Source organism: Salmo trutta, chromosome 3 (assembly GCF_901001165.1).
Source record: "Salmo trutta chromosome 3, fSalTru1.1, whole genome shotgun sequence".
NCBI lineage: Eukaryota > Metazoa > Chordata > Actinopteri > Salmoniformes > Salmonidae > Salmo > Salmo trutta.
The window spans coordinates 59706807-59723201 of NC_042959.1; the positions used below are offsets into that span (position 1 = coordinate 59706807).

Consider the following 16395-nt stretch of genomic DNA (forward strand, 5'->3'; position numbering starts at 1 on the left):
CCCCTCCTCTCTTCTCCAGACCATTTCCGGAGACCTTCTCCCTTACCTCACCTCGCTCATCAACTCATCCTTGACCGCTGGCTACGTCCCTTCCGTCTTCAAGAGAGCGAGAGTTGCACCCCTTCTGAAAAAACCTATACTCGATCCCTCCGATGTCAACAACTACAGACCAGTATCCCTTCTTTCTTTTCTCTCCAAAACTCTTGAACGTGCCGTCCTTGGCCAGCTCTCCTGCTATCTTTCTCAGAATGACCTTCTTGATCCAAATCAGTCAGCTTTCAAGACTGGTCATTCAACTGAGACTGCTCTTCTCTGTGTCACGGAGGCTCTCCGCATTGCTAAAGCTAACTCTCTCTCCTCTGCTCTCATCCTTCTAGACCTATCTGCTGCCTTTGATACTGTGAACCATCAGATCCTCCTCTCCACCCTCTCCGAGTTGGGCATCTCCGGCGTGGCCCACGCTTGGATTGCGTCCTACCTGACAGGTCGCTCCTACCAGGTGGCGTGGTGAGAATCTGTCTCCGCACCACGTGCTCTCACCACTGGTGTCCCCCAGGGCTCTGTTCTAGGCCCTCTCCTATTCTCGCTATACACCAAGTCACTTGGCTCTGTCATATCCTCACATGGTCTCTCCTATCATTGCTATGCAGACGACACACAATTAATCTTCTCCTTTCCCCCTTCTGATAACCAGGTTGCGAATCGCATCTCTGCATGTCTGGCAGACATATCAGTGTGGATGACGGATCACCACCTCAAGCTGAACCTCGGCAAGACGGAGCTGCTCTTCCTCCCGGGGAAGGACTGCCCGTTCCATGATCTCGCCATCACGGTTGACAACTCCCTTGTGTCCTCCTCCCAGAGTGCTAAGAACCTTGGCGTGACCCTGGACAACACCCTGTCGTTCTCCACTAACATCAAGGCGGTGACCCGATCCTGTAGGTTCATGTTCTACAACATTCGCAGAGTACGACCCTGCCTCACACAGGAAGCGGCACAGGTCCTAATCCAGGCACTTGTCATCTCCCGTCTGGATTACTGCAACTCGCTGTTGGCTGGGCTCCCTGCCTGTGCCATTAAACCCCTACAACTCATCCAGAACGCCGCAGCCCGTCTGGTGTTCAACCTTCCCAAGTTCTCTCACGTCACCCCGCTCCTCCGCTCTCTCCACTGGCTTCCAGTTGAAGCTCGCATCCGCTACAAGTCCATGGTGCTTGCCTACGGAGCTGTGAGGGGAACGGCACCTCCGTACCTTCAGGCTCTGATCAGGCCCTACACCCAAACAAGGGCACTGCGTTCATCCACCTCTGGCCTGCTCGCCTCCCTACCTCTGAGGAAGCACAGCTCCCGCTCAGCCCAGTCAAAACTGTTCGCTGCTCTGGCACCCCAATGGTGGAACAAGCTCCCTCACGACGCCAGGACAGCGGAGTCAATCACCACCTTCCGGAGACACCTGAAAACCCACCTCTTTAAGGAATACCTGGGATAGGATAAAGTAATGCTTCTACCCCCCCCCCCCCCAAAAGATTTAGATGCACTATTGTAAGTGGTTTTTCCACTGGATATCTTAAGGTGAATGCACCAATTTGTAAGTCGCTCTGGATAAGAGCGTCTGCTAAATGACTTAAATGTAAATGTAAATGTAAGATTGAACTCTTTGGCCTGAATGCCAAGCATCACGTCTGGAGGAAACCTGGCACCACCCCTACAGGGAAGCATGGTGGTGGCAGCATCATGCTGTGGGGATGTTTTTCAGTGGCAGGGACAGGGAGACTAGTCAGAATCAAGGGAAAGATGAGCGAAGCAAAGTACAGAGAGACCCTTGATAATAATCTGCTCCAGAGTGCTCAGGACCTCAGACTAGGGTGAAGGTTCACCTTCCAACAGGACAATGAGCCTAAGCACACAGCCAAGACAATGCAGGAGTGGCTTCGGGACAAGTCTCAGAATGTCCGAGTGGCCCAGCCAGAGCCCGGACTTGAACCCAATCGAACATCTCTGGAGAGACCTGAAAATAGCTGTGCAGCGACACTCCCTATCCAGCTGACAGAGCTTGAGAGGATCTGCAGAGAAGAATGGGAGAAACTCCCCAAATACAGGTGTGCCAAGCTTGTAGCATCATACCCAAGAAGACTCGAGGCTGTAATCGCTGCCAAAGATGCTTCAACAAAGTACTGAGTAAAGGGTCTGAATACTTATGCAAATATGATATTTCAAAATTGTATTTTTTAAAAATTGGCAAAACAAACCTAAAAACCTGTTTAAACTTTGTCATTAACGGGTATTGTTTGTAGATTGATGAGGGAAAAAACAATTTAATACATTTTAGAATAAGGCTGTAACGTAAAGAAATGTGGAAAAAGTCATGGGTCTGAATACTTTCCGAATGCACTGTATAGAGAACAAAAGAGGGAATGGGGTAGGAAGACAGAGCGAGAGAGCAGGAATGATGATGCATTCAGGTATCGGTTGAGGAAAACAGGAGAGATCCCTCTTGTCATAGGTTGTACAGAAAAATGTAGTGATATAGACAGGGGGAGAGAAAGAGAGAGGTATATAGAAAGAGGGGGAGAGAACGGGATAGAGAGAGGGGGACTCACCCTTTGTGGTATATGCAGAGACAGGGCAGGCGAGCAATTGTGTCCCCCTGTACCAGCTCCTCCAGGCAGATTGCACATTCCCCTGCATCCTTACTCAGGACGTCCTCTGGAGGGAGAGAGAGAGAGACAGAAAAAGAGAGATAGAGAGCGAGAGAGAGAGTGTGTGAGTGAGAGCCAGACTGCCCATTTAATCAACAAGGCCAAAACCAGCTGTACTGTCCCCCTCCACAGCCCTCTCAAAGCCTGCAAACAGCCCTAGTCACAGCCTGCAAAGAACCACAGGGCTGTGGCGTGGCTGGAGAGAGAGAGAAAGATAGAGAGAATCAAAACACACACACACCAAAATGATACCGCCATGATTGGCTAAGAATGATTGCATTTACACTACATTTCCAGAAGGGGGAGCTCTATATCCATGGTTAAACCCTAGTAGTCTATAAGGACCAAACTGGCATTGGAAGCTGGCTCTAATGCAGTGGGACATGTGATGTCATGCTGAGAGGAGGAGGAGGTGGAGAGGTGCATTTGGTCTTTCTTCCTTACAAACAACAACACACATAGTTTAAAGCAAGTGCTGTTCTGCATCAAGCTCTGCATAGTGTGGAATTGATAGGAGGAATCCCACTACTAGTGTTCTATTATGGCTCCAAATCAAATCAAATGTTATTGGTCACATACACATGGTTAGCAGATGTTAATGCGAGTGTAGCGAAATGCTGACAACACAGCATTTCTCTGTCATAGGATCCCGCCTGAGGTCTCAGAATGACATTACAACCATCTATTCTCTATATTTATCTGTTTACTCTACTCTACTACCCAGGGAATAATTCACCCTGGCACTCAGGCTACACTGGAATCAGACTACACTGTCTAGCACGTCTACAACCAAATCAATGGATTGTCAGTCAAGGTTAACCTTTAGTGGTTGATGACCATTTCAGAATGAGCAAAGGGGACATTCCCAATAACTCCCAATAAATGTAGCCTAAAATAATTCATTTACTTCTGCCTTCACACAACACAAGGATGAGTCCAAAATGGCATCATATTCACTATTAGACAGGAGACCTGGTCACCCTAGTGTACTATATAGGGAATAGGGTGCCATGTCAGACTCACACAAGTGTTTGCATACTTGTTCCATTGTAATCTGCCTGGGTTAATAATTTGCATAACTCAACCAATCTCCCCATAAACAGAGCCACTATCTTTATTTCAACAGTTGGTTCTGTGGTTGTGTATGTCATGTTATCTACAGCCGTCAGACCAAATACTGCTTCAATAATTGATTATTTACTCATGCTGGAAGCAAGTGAGAGGAAAACTGCTCTCATGCAGAATTCATTGTGTGCCGTGTGTGTACATGCACACACCTACTTAAATACACACAAACACACACATGCATACACAACAACACGCACAAACTTGATCCACTGTGAAGGTTAACCCAGGACTGGGCAGGACAGGGTTATGTGTGGGTCCAGTCTAAGGAGAACTCTCTCGCTCTCTCAATTGTTGGTTATTTTTATCTGATGTGGTATAGAAACACATGTTACTGGCACAGCTGACAGCTACAGAAAACACAGATTGGGGGCAAGGGACTCAGAAAAAGGACTCGCACACATGTACATGTACACACACACCGGAGGGTTATGGCTTCATTAAAACACCAGGCTACTGTTCCTGTAAAAACTGACCAACACACTCAGTGTGTTAAACAGAGAGCAGGACAGCAGGCATAGAGAGCGAGAGAGAGAGAGAGAGAGAGAGAGAGAGAGAGAGGGAGGTGGCTATGAATATTGTTGTAACAATGTACATAGCCATAATATGACATTTGAAATGTCTCTATTCCTCCTTTGTGAGTGTAATGTTTACTGTACATTTTGATTGTGTATCTTACCTTTGTTAATTATCTATTTAACTTGTTTGGCAATGTAAACACATGTTTCCTATGCCAATAAAGCCCTTTGAATTGAAAAGAGAGAAAGAGAGGGAGAGAGATAGGGAGAGAGGGAGCGAGAGAGATTGAGAGAGGGAGAGAGAGAGAACGAGAGAGAGAGAGAGAGAGAGAGAGAGCATTCCTCTATAAATAATCTACTACCACTTGAGTTTTGATGTTGGTGACCTTGCACGTACACACACACACGTAGACAAATACATACGTACACACACGTACACACACCCACACCCAAACCCACACATTGCAGGAGGTGTCTTCAGCTTGAATATGATGCAATTTTAAGAAAATTGTTATTATTGTTTAATTACAGTCGAATATTATTTCATTAGAGTCCAATTCAAAAGCTTTAAGAATGATGTATTGGAGATATCGGACCCCTTCTATCCCATGTTAGTTTCCTTGTTAAATTGTAAATTCTTCCTTAACTCCAGACAATTAGAGAAGAACAAGAGAGTCTTCACACACAAAGATGCGTACAAAGCTTTCCCTCGCCCTCCATTTGGCAAATCTGACCATAATTCTATCCTCCTGATTCCTGCTTACAAGCTAAAATTAAAGCAGGAAGCACCAGTGACTCGGCCAATAAAAAAGTGGTCAGATTAAGCAAATGATAAGCTACAGGACTGTTTTGCACAGACTGGAAAATGTTCCGGGATTCTTCCGAATGCATTGAGGAGTACACCACATCAGTCACTGGCTTCATCAATATGTGCATCGATGACATTGTCCCCACAGTGACTGTACATACATAACCTAAACAGAAGCCATGGATACAGGCAACATCCGCACTGAGCTAAAGGCTAGAGCTGCCACTTTCAAGGAGCGGGACTCTAACCCGGAAGCTTATGAGAAATACCGCTATGCCCGCCGACAAACAATCAAACAGGCAAAGTGTCAATACAGGACCAAGATCGAATCGTACTACACCGGCTTCAACACTCGTCCGGATGTGGCAGGTCTTGCAAACTATTAGACTACATAGGGAAGCACAGCGGAGAGCTGCCCAGTGACACAAGCCTACCAGACGAGCTAAACTACTTCTTCTATGCTCGCTTTGAGGCAAATAACACTGAAACGTGCATGAGAGCATCAGCTGTTTCGGACGACTGTGTGATCACGCTCTCCACAGCCCATGTGAGTAAGACCTTAAAACAGGTCAACATTCACAAGGCCGCAGGGCCAGACAGATTACCAGGACATGTACTACGAGCATGCGCTGACCAACTGGCAAGTGTCTTCACTGACATTTTCAACCTCTCCCTGTCTGAGTCTGTAATACCAACATGCTTCAAAAAGACCACCATAGTCCCTGTGCCCAAGAACACTAAGGTAACCTGCCTAAATGACTACCGACCCGTAGCACTCACGTCTGTAGCCATGAAGTGCTTTGAAAGGCTGGTCATGGCTCACATCAATACCATCATCCCAGAAACCCTAGACCCACTCCAATTTGCATACCGCCCCAACAGATCCACCGATGAAGGAATCTCTAGTGCCTTCAAAGCCCATCACTAAGCTAAGGACCCAGGGACTAAACACCTCTCTCTGCAACTGGATCCTGGACTTCCTGACGGGTCCCTCCCAGGAGGTAAGGGTAGGTAACAACACATCCGCCACGCTGATCCTCAACACGGGGGCCCCTCAGGGGTGTGTGCTCAGTCCCCTCCTGTACTCCCTGTTCACCCATGACTGTATGGCCAAGCACGACTCCAACACCATCATTAAGTTTGCCGACGACAAAACAATGGTAGGCCTGATCACCGACAACGATGAGACAGCCTATAGGGAGGAGGTCAGAGACCTGACCATGTGGTGCCAGGACAACAACCTCTCCCTCAATGTGATCAAGACAAAGGAGATGATTGTGGACTACAGGAAAATGAGGAACAAGCACGCCCCCATTCTCATCGACGGGGCTGTAGTGGAGCATGTTGAGAACTTCAAGTTCCTTGGCGTCCACATCACCAACAAACTAACATGGTCCAAGCACACCAAGACAGTCATGAAGAGGGCACAACAAAACAATTCCCCTTCAGGAGACTGAAAAGATTTGGCATGGGTCCTCAGATCCTCAAAAGGTTCAGCAGCTGCACCATCGAGAGCATCCTGACGGGTTGCATCACTGCCTAGTATGGCAACTGCTCGGCCTCTGACCGCAAGGCATTACAGAGGGTAGTGCGTACGGCCCAGTACATCATCGGGCCAAGCTTCTTGCCATCCAGGACCTCTAAATCAGGCCCTAAAAATTGTCATAGACTGTTCTCTCTGCCACCGAACGGCAAGCGGTACCGGAGCGCCAAGTCTTGGTCTAAGAGGCTTCTAAACAGCTTCTACCCCCAGGCCATGAGACTCCTGAACATCTAATCAAATGGCTACCCAGTCTATTTGCATTGCCCCCTCCCTCTTTTATGCTGCTGCTACTCTCTGTTATTATGCATGCATAGTCACTTTAATAGCTCTACCTACATGTACATTATACCTCAATTACCTCGACTAACACATTAACTCTGTACCGGTACTCCCTGTATATAGCCTCGCTATAGTTATTTTACAACTGCTCTTGAATTATTTGTTACTTTTATTTGTTATTTTTGGGGGGTATTTTTCTTAAAACTGCATTGTTGGTTAAGAGCTTGTAAGTAAACATTTCACTGTAAGGTCTACACCTGTTGTATTTGGCACATGTAACAAATAACATTTGATTTGATTTGAGTGGCACACCATCAATACTGAGATAATATGAGAGAGAGAGAGAGAGAGAGAGAGAGAAAGGGAGAGGGAGAAGGGGAGAGAGAGAGAGAGAGAGAGAGAGGGAGAGAGGGAAAAGGGAAGTGAGAAAGGGAGAGGGAGAAGGGGAGAGAGAGAGAGAGAGGGAGAGAGGGAAAAGGGAAGTGAGAAAAGGAGAGGGAGAAGGAGAGAGAGAGAGAGGGAGAGGGAAAAGGGAAGTGAGAAAAGGAGAGGGAGAAGGGGAGTGAGAGAGAGGGAGAGAGAGAGGGAAAAGGGAAGTGAGAAAGGGAGAGGGAGAAGGGGAGTGGGAGAGAGAGGATCAGGAGATTTAGAAAGACAGAGAGTAGAGGACATAGGAGACATGACAAACATCAAATATTAGGAGGGTGGAAAAATGATGATGACAAACAGTGTGGCGGAGCGATGGAGCAAGAAAGAGCGATAGAACGAGGCATGATGACATCAGCACTTTATATTTATTATCTCCTAGAGAGAATGAATGTATAAGCATTACCAGGGGAACAGCAGGTACCTGATAGACAGTGTGTGGTTGTGTGTGGGTATATGAGAGAGACACACAGAGAGAGAGAGAGTAAGTGAGAGAGAGAGAGAGAGTAAGTGAGAGAGAGTAAGTGAGAGAGAGTAAGAGAGAGAGAGTGTAAGTGAGAGAGAGAGAGAGAGAGTGAGTAAGTGAGAGAGAGAGATAGAGAGTGAGTAAGTGAGAGAGATAGATAGTAAGTGAGAGATAGAGAGTGAGTAAGTGAGAGAGAGAGAGAGAGAGAGAGAGAGAGAGAGAGCGAGAGAGAGCGAGCGAGCGAGTATATGTGCATGCAAGAGCATGTACAGTGCAGTATGTACAGTATATTCCCAACATAGTGTTCGCTCCACAGTACACGGGCCCTCGTCAAAAGCAGTGCACTAAAGAGGGAAAAGGGTGTGATGCAACCAGAAGCTACAGTTCTTCATGATCTGAATAGGGTGTGATGCAACCAGAAGCTACAGTTCTTCATGATCTGAATAGGGTGTGATGCAACCAGAAGCTACAGTTCTTCATGATCTGAATAGGGTGTGATGCAACCAGAAGCTACAGTTCTTCATGATCTTAGTCTATGCCGCTCTGACATTGCTCATCCATATATTTACATATTTTTAATTTCTTTACTTAGATTTGTGTGTATTGGGTATATGTTGTGCAACTGTTAGATATCACTTGTTAGATATTACTGCACTGTCGGAGCTAGAAACACAAGCCTTTCGCTACACCCGTAATAACATCTGGTAAACACGTGTATGTGACCAATAACATTTGATATGATTTGATCTCTTATTCAACAATACAGTGTTCTCTCTGATCTGATTCCGAGGTGATCAAATTGTTTTCATTTCACTATAGTTAGAGTTACAGGGACATTGATATGAGAGCATGCGAGGTAGCATTAGCTCTTAAATGGAGTTGAACCTAAATCCATAGCTGACCGTTAGTGACTGTCAGTGTGTGTGTGCTTTATCGGTGCCATCAGGCATGACAAGAGCTGAGTGTGATGTAACCTTTAAGCCTGCTGGAGCTGCTAACAGTTGGGTTCTAGACTCCATCCAATAGGAGATCAGTGACAGGGCAGCTGCTGTGGTGTGTGTGTGTTCAGCTTAGCCTGGACTCTGTTTCCACTGCTACAGGAATAGACCGGGGCTGCATAGCTCCGTGGACCAGCTGTGTGTGTGTGTGTTCAGCTTAGCCTGGACTCTGTTTCCACTGCTACAGAATAGACCGGGGCTGCATAGCTCCGTGGACCAGCTGTGTGTGTGTTCAGCTTAGCCTGGACTCTGTTTCCACTGCTACAGGAATAGACCGGGGCTGCATAGCTCCGTGGACCAGCTGTGTGTGTGTTCAGCTTAGCCTGGACTCTGTTTCCACTGCTACAGGAATAGACCGGGGCTGCATAGCTCCGGAGACCAGCTGTGTGTGTGTGTGTTCAGCTTAGCCTGGACTCTGTTTCCACTGCTACAGGAATAGACCGGGGCTGCATAGCTCCGTGGACCAGCTGTGTGTGTGTGTGTTCAGCTTAGCCTGGACTCTGTTTCCACTGCTACAGAATAGACCGGGGCTGCATAGCTCCGTGGACCAGCTGTGTGTGTGTTCAGCTTAGCCTGGACTCTGTTTCCACTGCTACAGGAATAGACCGGGGCTGCATAGCTCCGTGGACCAGCTGTGTGTGTGTTCAGCTTAGCCTGGACTCTGTTTCCACTGCTACAGGAATAGACCAGCTGTGTGTGTGTGTGTGTGTGTGTGTGTGTGTGTCTCTACCTTGCGTGAACATTTCTGAATAACATAGTTAGGACGCTGGGTGTATTGATTGTGTGTGTGTATGTGAGAGAGGCGTGAGTGTGTGTGTGTGCGTGTGTGAGAAAGATTTGGCACTGTGTGTTTATATGTGTGTGTGTGTGTGTACGTGCATGGTAAACAGAGCTAAGCAGCAGTGTTTCTGGTGTACATGACATTGGAGCGGTGGGTATGTGTTGGGCTGCAGGCAGCAGGCTGCTCAGAGCTGAGACTGGAATGGTCAGTGCTTTAGACTGGATTTATGACATCCTCTCAGTGACCTTGACAGATAGAGGGAGGGACAACACATACCATGCACCACACACACACACACATAGCCGCACATTCACATTGTGTGTACAGTTAACTGCCAAAATAATGGAAACACATGAGTAAATGAGGGATACAAAGTATATTGAAAGAAGGTGCTTCCACACAGGTGTGGTTCCTGAGTTAATTAACATCCCATCATGCTTTGGGTCATGTATAAAATGCTGGGCAGGCCATTATTTTGGCAGTTATTTGTATATCATATATGCAGCAACAGCATATAGCATGGCTGTGTCCCAATCCAAAGGCAGCTGCCTGCAACCTATTGGCTTAAAAAGGCACCTACCTCTCTTGGTAGCATTTTTGGCAGAAGGTAACTGAAAAGGAATTTGAGACGGGAATCGAAGGCAGCATCGAGTGATAACGCATAACGTTTGTATATATTGTATCCACTGTAGTAGCGTGAACAGTACAAATCCCTATGAGATCCTCAAAAAGTTCTACAGCTGCGCCATTGAGAGCATCTTGACTGGCTGCATCACCACTTGGTATAGCAACTGCTTGGCATCTGACCGCAAGGCGGAGTGCGTACGGCCCAGTACATCACAGGGGCCAAGCTCCCTGCCTTCCAGGACCACTATACCAGGCGGTGTCAGAAAAAGGCCCTAAAAACTGTCAAAGACTCCAGCCACCGAAGTCGTAGACTGCTCTCTCTGCTACCGCATGGCAAGCAGTACCGATGCACCAAGTCTGGAACCAGCAGGACCCTGAACAGCTTCTACGCCCAAGCCATAAGACTGCTAAATAGTTAGCTAAATCGTTAACCAATAGCTACCCGGACTATCTGATTGACCCTTTTTGCAATATCTCTTTTGACTCATCACATACGCATTGCTGTTTCTGTTTACTATCTATCCTGTTGCCTAGTCACTTTATCCCTACCTACATGTACACATCAAACTCATTTACCTCTTACCCGTGCACATCCACTCTGTACTGGTCAGGCAGGTCACCCGTGATACAAGTCAGTATTCGACGTCCATCCATGTCTGAGGACGTTGAGAGATGACATGGGAACCGGCTACTAGGGGCAACAGTGAGCGCTGTTACCTTTAAGTAGGTTTGGGTTTTGCTAGGGTGTTGTGGACGGGTATAGCGGATAGGTGTAAGCATCTGCCTCGGGTTCCAAAAGTTAACCCTCACTTTAACCATTCAGAGTTAATGCCTAACCTTAAGAATACAGAGTTAATGCCTCAACTTAACCTTGGAACGATACAGAGAAGTAACCAAACACTTAGATATTTGACATTTGGAACAACTTTGAAATTTGACATCTGAGAAACATGGATGACTGTCTAACTCTGACGTGAGACTGTGAGAGCTTGTTGGTACTGGTACCCCGTGTATACAGCCCAGTTATCGTTACTCATTGTGCATTTATTACTTGTGTTATGATTTTTCTATTATTTCTTCTTTTCTCTCTGCATTGAAAGGAAGGGCCAGTAACTAAGCATTTCACTGTTAGTCTCCACCTGTTGGTTACGAAGCATGTGACAAACAACATTTGATTTGATTTGAAACGGACTAGCCAGTGCAGGATCAGGGAGTGATCAGACCAAAGCACCAGCAGGGTATCAGACAATATCTCAACATGACCTCTAACACTTTCCACTCCGACCCAACCCAGGTCAAGACTTCCTCTGCTCCCTTCCTGCTCTGGTTCCCTCAGTAGGGGACCTCAGTAGAAGGTGGGAGGGGGAGTGTGCAGGGTAAGCCCTCTTTCCTCCACCTGTTTCCTCCTCTATCTGTCCTTCTCCCTTTTATGATAACATAGAGTGCTTCTCTCTCTCTCTCTCTCTCTCTCTCTCTCTCTCTCTCTCTCTCTCTTTCTCCGCTACCCAGACTACAGCCCACAGCACAGCCCCGATTTATATTGAACAAAAATATAAACGCAACATGCAACAATTTCAATGATTTTACTGCGTTACAGTTCATATAAGGAAATCAGTCAATTTAAAGAAATTCATTAGGCCCTAATCTATGGATTTCACACTGGGCAGGGGCACAGCCATGGGGGAGCCAGGCACAGCCAACCAGAATGAGTTTTCCCCCACAAAAGTGCTTTAATACAGACAGAAATACTCCTCAGTGTCATCAGCTGTCTGGGTGGCTGGTCTTAGACGATCCCACAGGTGAAGAAGCCGGATGTGGAGGTCCTGGGCTGGCGTCGTTACACGTGGTCTGTGGTTGTGAGGTTGTTTGGACGTACTGCCAAATTCTCTAAAATGACATTGGAGGTGGCTTATGGTAGAGAAATGAACATTCAATTCTCTGGCAACAGCTCTGGTGGACATTCCTGTAGTCAGCATGCCAATTGCACGCTCCCTCAAAACTTGAAACATCTGTGGCATTGTGTTGTGTGACAAAACTGCACATTTTAGAGTGGTCTTTATTGTCCCCAGCACAAGGTGCGCCTGTGTAATGATCATGCTGTTTAATCAGATTCTTGATATGCCACAAATGTCAGGTGGGTGGATTAGCTTGGCAAATGAGAAATGCTCACTAACAGGGATATAAACAAATTTGTGCACCAACATTTTTGAGAAATAATATTTTTGTGCATATGGAACATTTCTGTGATCTTTTTTTTCAGCTCATGAAACAACACTTTACATGTTGCGTTTATATTTTTGTTCAGTATACAAACGACGCACGTCGTGCAAATGAATGGAGATTGATTTTAGGTGCCAAAAATATAAACCTTAAATATATTCCTTACAACTTCTATCCCTGGTTCTGAAGTTGGAAGGCTGTGGCGGTGTAAAATGAGTTACGCTAGGAGGGAATAATATTGACAGAGCTCCAGTGGGTCTGTATGGGGAGGGCGAAAGCTTTTCATGCAGAGCTAATCATTGAGACACATTGAAATGGGCTCCTCTCCTATTCCCTTTAAATGACACACCAGGGTTTCTTCACAGGATGGTGTATCTGTATGAGATGGCTGTGTGTGCCCTAGAAAAGCCTGTGTGCGGGGCATGCTTGTTTAACTTAACACTCCATCTGTATTATGCCTGTTGTGGGCTGTGTGTGGGGATGGCAGTAGGATACCTGGACTAGACAAAACATGCATGCACCCCTCCAGACATTGTGGCAGTCATGTGTTGAAATTCTGTGTGTGTGTGAGAGAGAGAGAGAGAGAGAGAGAGAGAGAGAGAGAGAGAGAGAGAGCGAGAGAGAGAGAGAGAGAGAGAGAGAGGTGGGGAGGAGGATGATGGGGGAGGGAGGAGGTGGGGAGGAGGAGGAGGTGGGGAGGAGGATGATGGGGAGGGAGGAGGGTGGGGAGGAGGAGGAGGAGGTGGGGAGGAGAGTGATGGGGAGAGAGGAGGTGGGGAGGAGGAGGTGGGGAGGAGGATGATGGGGAGGGAGGAGGTGGGGAGGAGGTGGGGAGGAGGAGGTGGGGAGGAGGATGATGGGGGAGGGAGGTGGTGGGGAGGAAGAGGAGGTGGGGAGGAGAATGATGGGGGAGGAAGGAGGGGGCTTTTAGAGACTGTCCTTGAGGTGCACAAAGCAAACAGCTCAGAAGCACATGAACATGCTGATTAAACACCTTCAAGATGTAGTGTGTGTGTGTATTTATGAGTGAGTGTGTTTGGTGTAAGGGGTGTGTGAGTGTGTGTGTGTGTGAGAGAGAGAGAGATAGATAGAAAGAGTGTGTACACACGTGTGTGTTCGCGTGTGTGCATGCATGTGTGAGTGTGTGCTAAAAGTCAAAGATTACAGCTTCTAAACTCTGTTAATGTGTGTTGTCTGGACTGAGCTCAGCTAGTCATAGTCTCAGGACTCACAGACAGGGACAGTTAGGGACCCAGAGGAAACGTTTGATCAACACAGGCCTCATAAAGACATCATTAGCATCTCCCTCAACACAGTCCATTGGCCACTCATTTCAATGACTTCATTACACACACACACACGCACACACACACACACACACACACACACACACACACACACACACACACACACACACACACACACACACACACACACACACACACACACACACACACACACCCTCGTTAACATGCGCAGCTGATTCACCATCTCTGAGTCTAACGACAGGTCAGAGGTGTCGTGATGGAGGACCATGTTACTGTGGTAATGGTGTTGGTGACGTTAGCGCGTGTCATGGGTCATCTATATACCAGACAGACACAGAACGGATGATTAGCAAAACAATCACTGGAAAAACTGGCTCTCTAGCTAGAAACTGGAGGAAGAAAATGTGGCACTCAGCGTCCGCCCCAAATGGCAGCCTATGCCCTTACTTTTGACCAGGACCCATTTGGTACTAGGCCTAATTTAAATCATGAGCGCTGACCAAGAGAAGGAATGGCATATTAATACAGTGTATTATTAACCTGAATGCACTCTAATGTAGGCGACAGATAAATATCATCATCAGTAGTGTTCAGAATGTATTCTACTTCTCTCAAAAACACATTATCTACACCCATGTGACTGTATTAGGCTAGATAACGAATCATGTCTAGTATAATACATTCCCTGTCTGCTTTCTCTACCCAGCTCATACACAACAGAGAGCACTAAACCATGGCTAAAGATGAATTTAGACAATCCCACAGGATCAGTGTTGAGCCTCCTCTCATTCTAAACAGTCAACACAACACACCACTGAGTCCTGAGTCTGATCCAACAGCACAGAGCCTGGGCCACTCTAAAGCCACATGGACTCCTTTTAGACCTGGAAGGCCACGCACACATACACACACACACACACACACACACACACACACACACACACACACACACACACACACACACACACACACACACACACACACACACACACACACACACACACACACACACACACACACACACACACACACACACACACACCGAAGTCCTGTCTGTGTGAAGCCCCTATAGGCTAATTAAAGTAAGGACAGGGAGATGAAGCCATGATGATGAGTCAGTGTGGACAGTGTATCAATTAGTCCCTGCTTTTCAGGCTCTTCTGTGTTGTTTTTGCTGAAAAGGAAGTTGGCAGTAAGTTGGTATGTGGAGAGAGTCCCAGCAGAGAACCCTGCTCTGACACTGAGCCAAGAGGACCAGCTTTAACATGCAGGGCAGCAGGCAGGCAGGCATACCCAGAGAGGGAAAAGAGAGGAGAGAGGAGAGAGAGAGAAAGAGAGGGGGGGTGGGGGTGGAGAGAGAGAGAAACAGAGAAAGAGCCAGACTTCCCATTTAATCAACCAGGCCAAAACCAGCTGCACTCTCCCGTCCACAGCCCTCTCAAAGCCTGCAAACAGCCCTAGTCACAGCCTGCAAAGAACCACAGGGCTGGAGTGTGGAGGCTGGAGACAGCCCTCTCTTGGCGGTGGTCAGAGAGTCTGTTGGTCTGACAGATAGAGGTTTGTTCCATGTTAGAACTGTTTGATTTATGGTAGCATTGTACCATGATTGACACCTCCCACCACTCCTGTTTCTGTCTGTAATTCTTGGCTGGGACATGGTGGAAAAACAAAATTACAAAAGGGCGTGAGAACCTGTGTTTTGATCTTTGCTGATGTGTGTGCTATAGAAATTACCTGCTGACTATAGAAATTACCTGCTGAGAAGGCGTCTAACAGTTCTGTGCTCACTAGTTTCCCTGTCCTAGCACTGTCTCCCTCTACAGTACACTACTACAGTACACTTACACACTATTCCCTAATATACTAATACTAGCTAGGCTACACCTGCCTTTCCCTCTTAGGTAGACACACGCAGGACATGTCCCCCTGCCCCCCTCATAAAAGCCCAGACATTCTCCTCAGACAGACAGACAGACAGACAGACAGACAGACAGACAGACAGACAGACAGACAGACAGACAGACAGACAGACAGACAGTCTCCAGCACTAACAGCAGTACTGCAGTGTTCTCAGAGTTCAACACCAACACCCCTCTGAAGCAGTACATACTGTACTGTGTGTCTCTATGTGAGTGTGTTTTGTGCTGTCTTCTCCCTGAGTCGTTAGGACAGTGTCACACAACACAGGACTATGATACAGTAACACACAGACAGTGAGGGGGCTGGACAGTAGATGCAGTATCTGGAGTGTCCAGTTTGAGTGCCTGGACTGTGGAGGGAGACTCCCCTCCCTCACTTTCATTGGTTACTCAGTCCTACTGCTACTTCCTGTTTCCTGGTCCAATCAGAGTGTCTCAGGAACAGGACAGTGTAGGTAGGTATTTCCTAGTGAGATGGTGTCATGTGACAATGATGTAGAGTGGTCCATAGGATGTCCTGCTGCAGCCCTGCAGCTCTGAGCATACCTCTACCCTAGCACGTCTCTCCCACTAAGCGTGTGTGTGTGTGTGTGTGTGTGTGTGTGTGTGTGTGTGTGTGTGTGTGTGTGTGTGTGCAAACAGAATGCAGCTAGGTCCTCCTCTGTCTGCAGTACAGTGCGGGGCATACAGTATGAACAGCATCACATTGTGTATGTAT

At 47.1% G+C, this 16395-nt stretch overlaps 1 protein-coding gene across 1 annotated transcript in view; it reads right to left on the minus strand.

Annotated features, from left to right (window-relative positions):
* Window positions 1–16395, minus strand: part of LOC115181785 (E3 ubiquitin-protein ligase znrf2-like) — a 73986-nt gene that overhangs the window by 6033 nt on the left and 51558 nt on the right. Inside the window, exon 2 of the mRNA XM_029743556.1 lies at window positions 2601–2706. Coding sequence (XP_029599416.1) covers window positions 2601–2706 — 106 coding nt within the window. The remainder of the gene's footprint in view (window positions 1–2600; window positions 2707–16395) is intronic.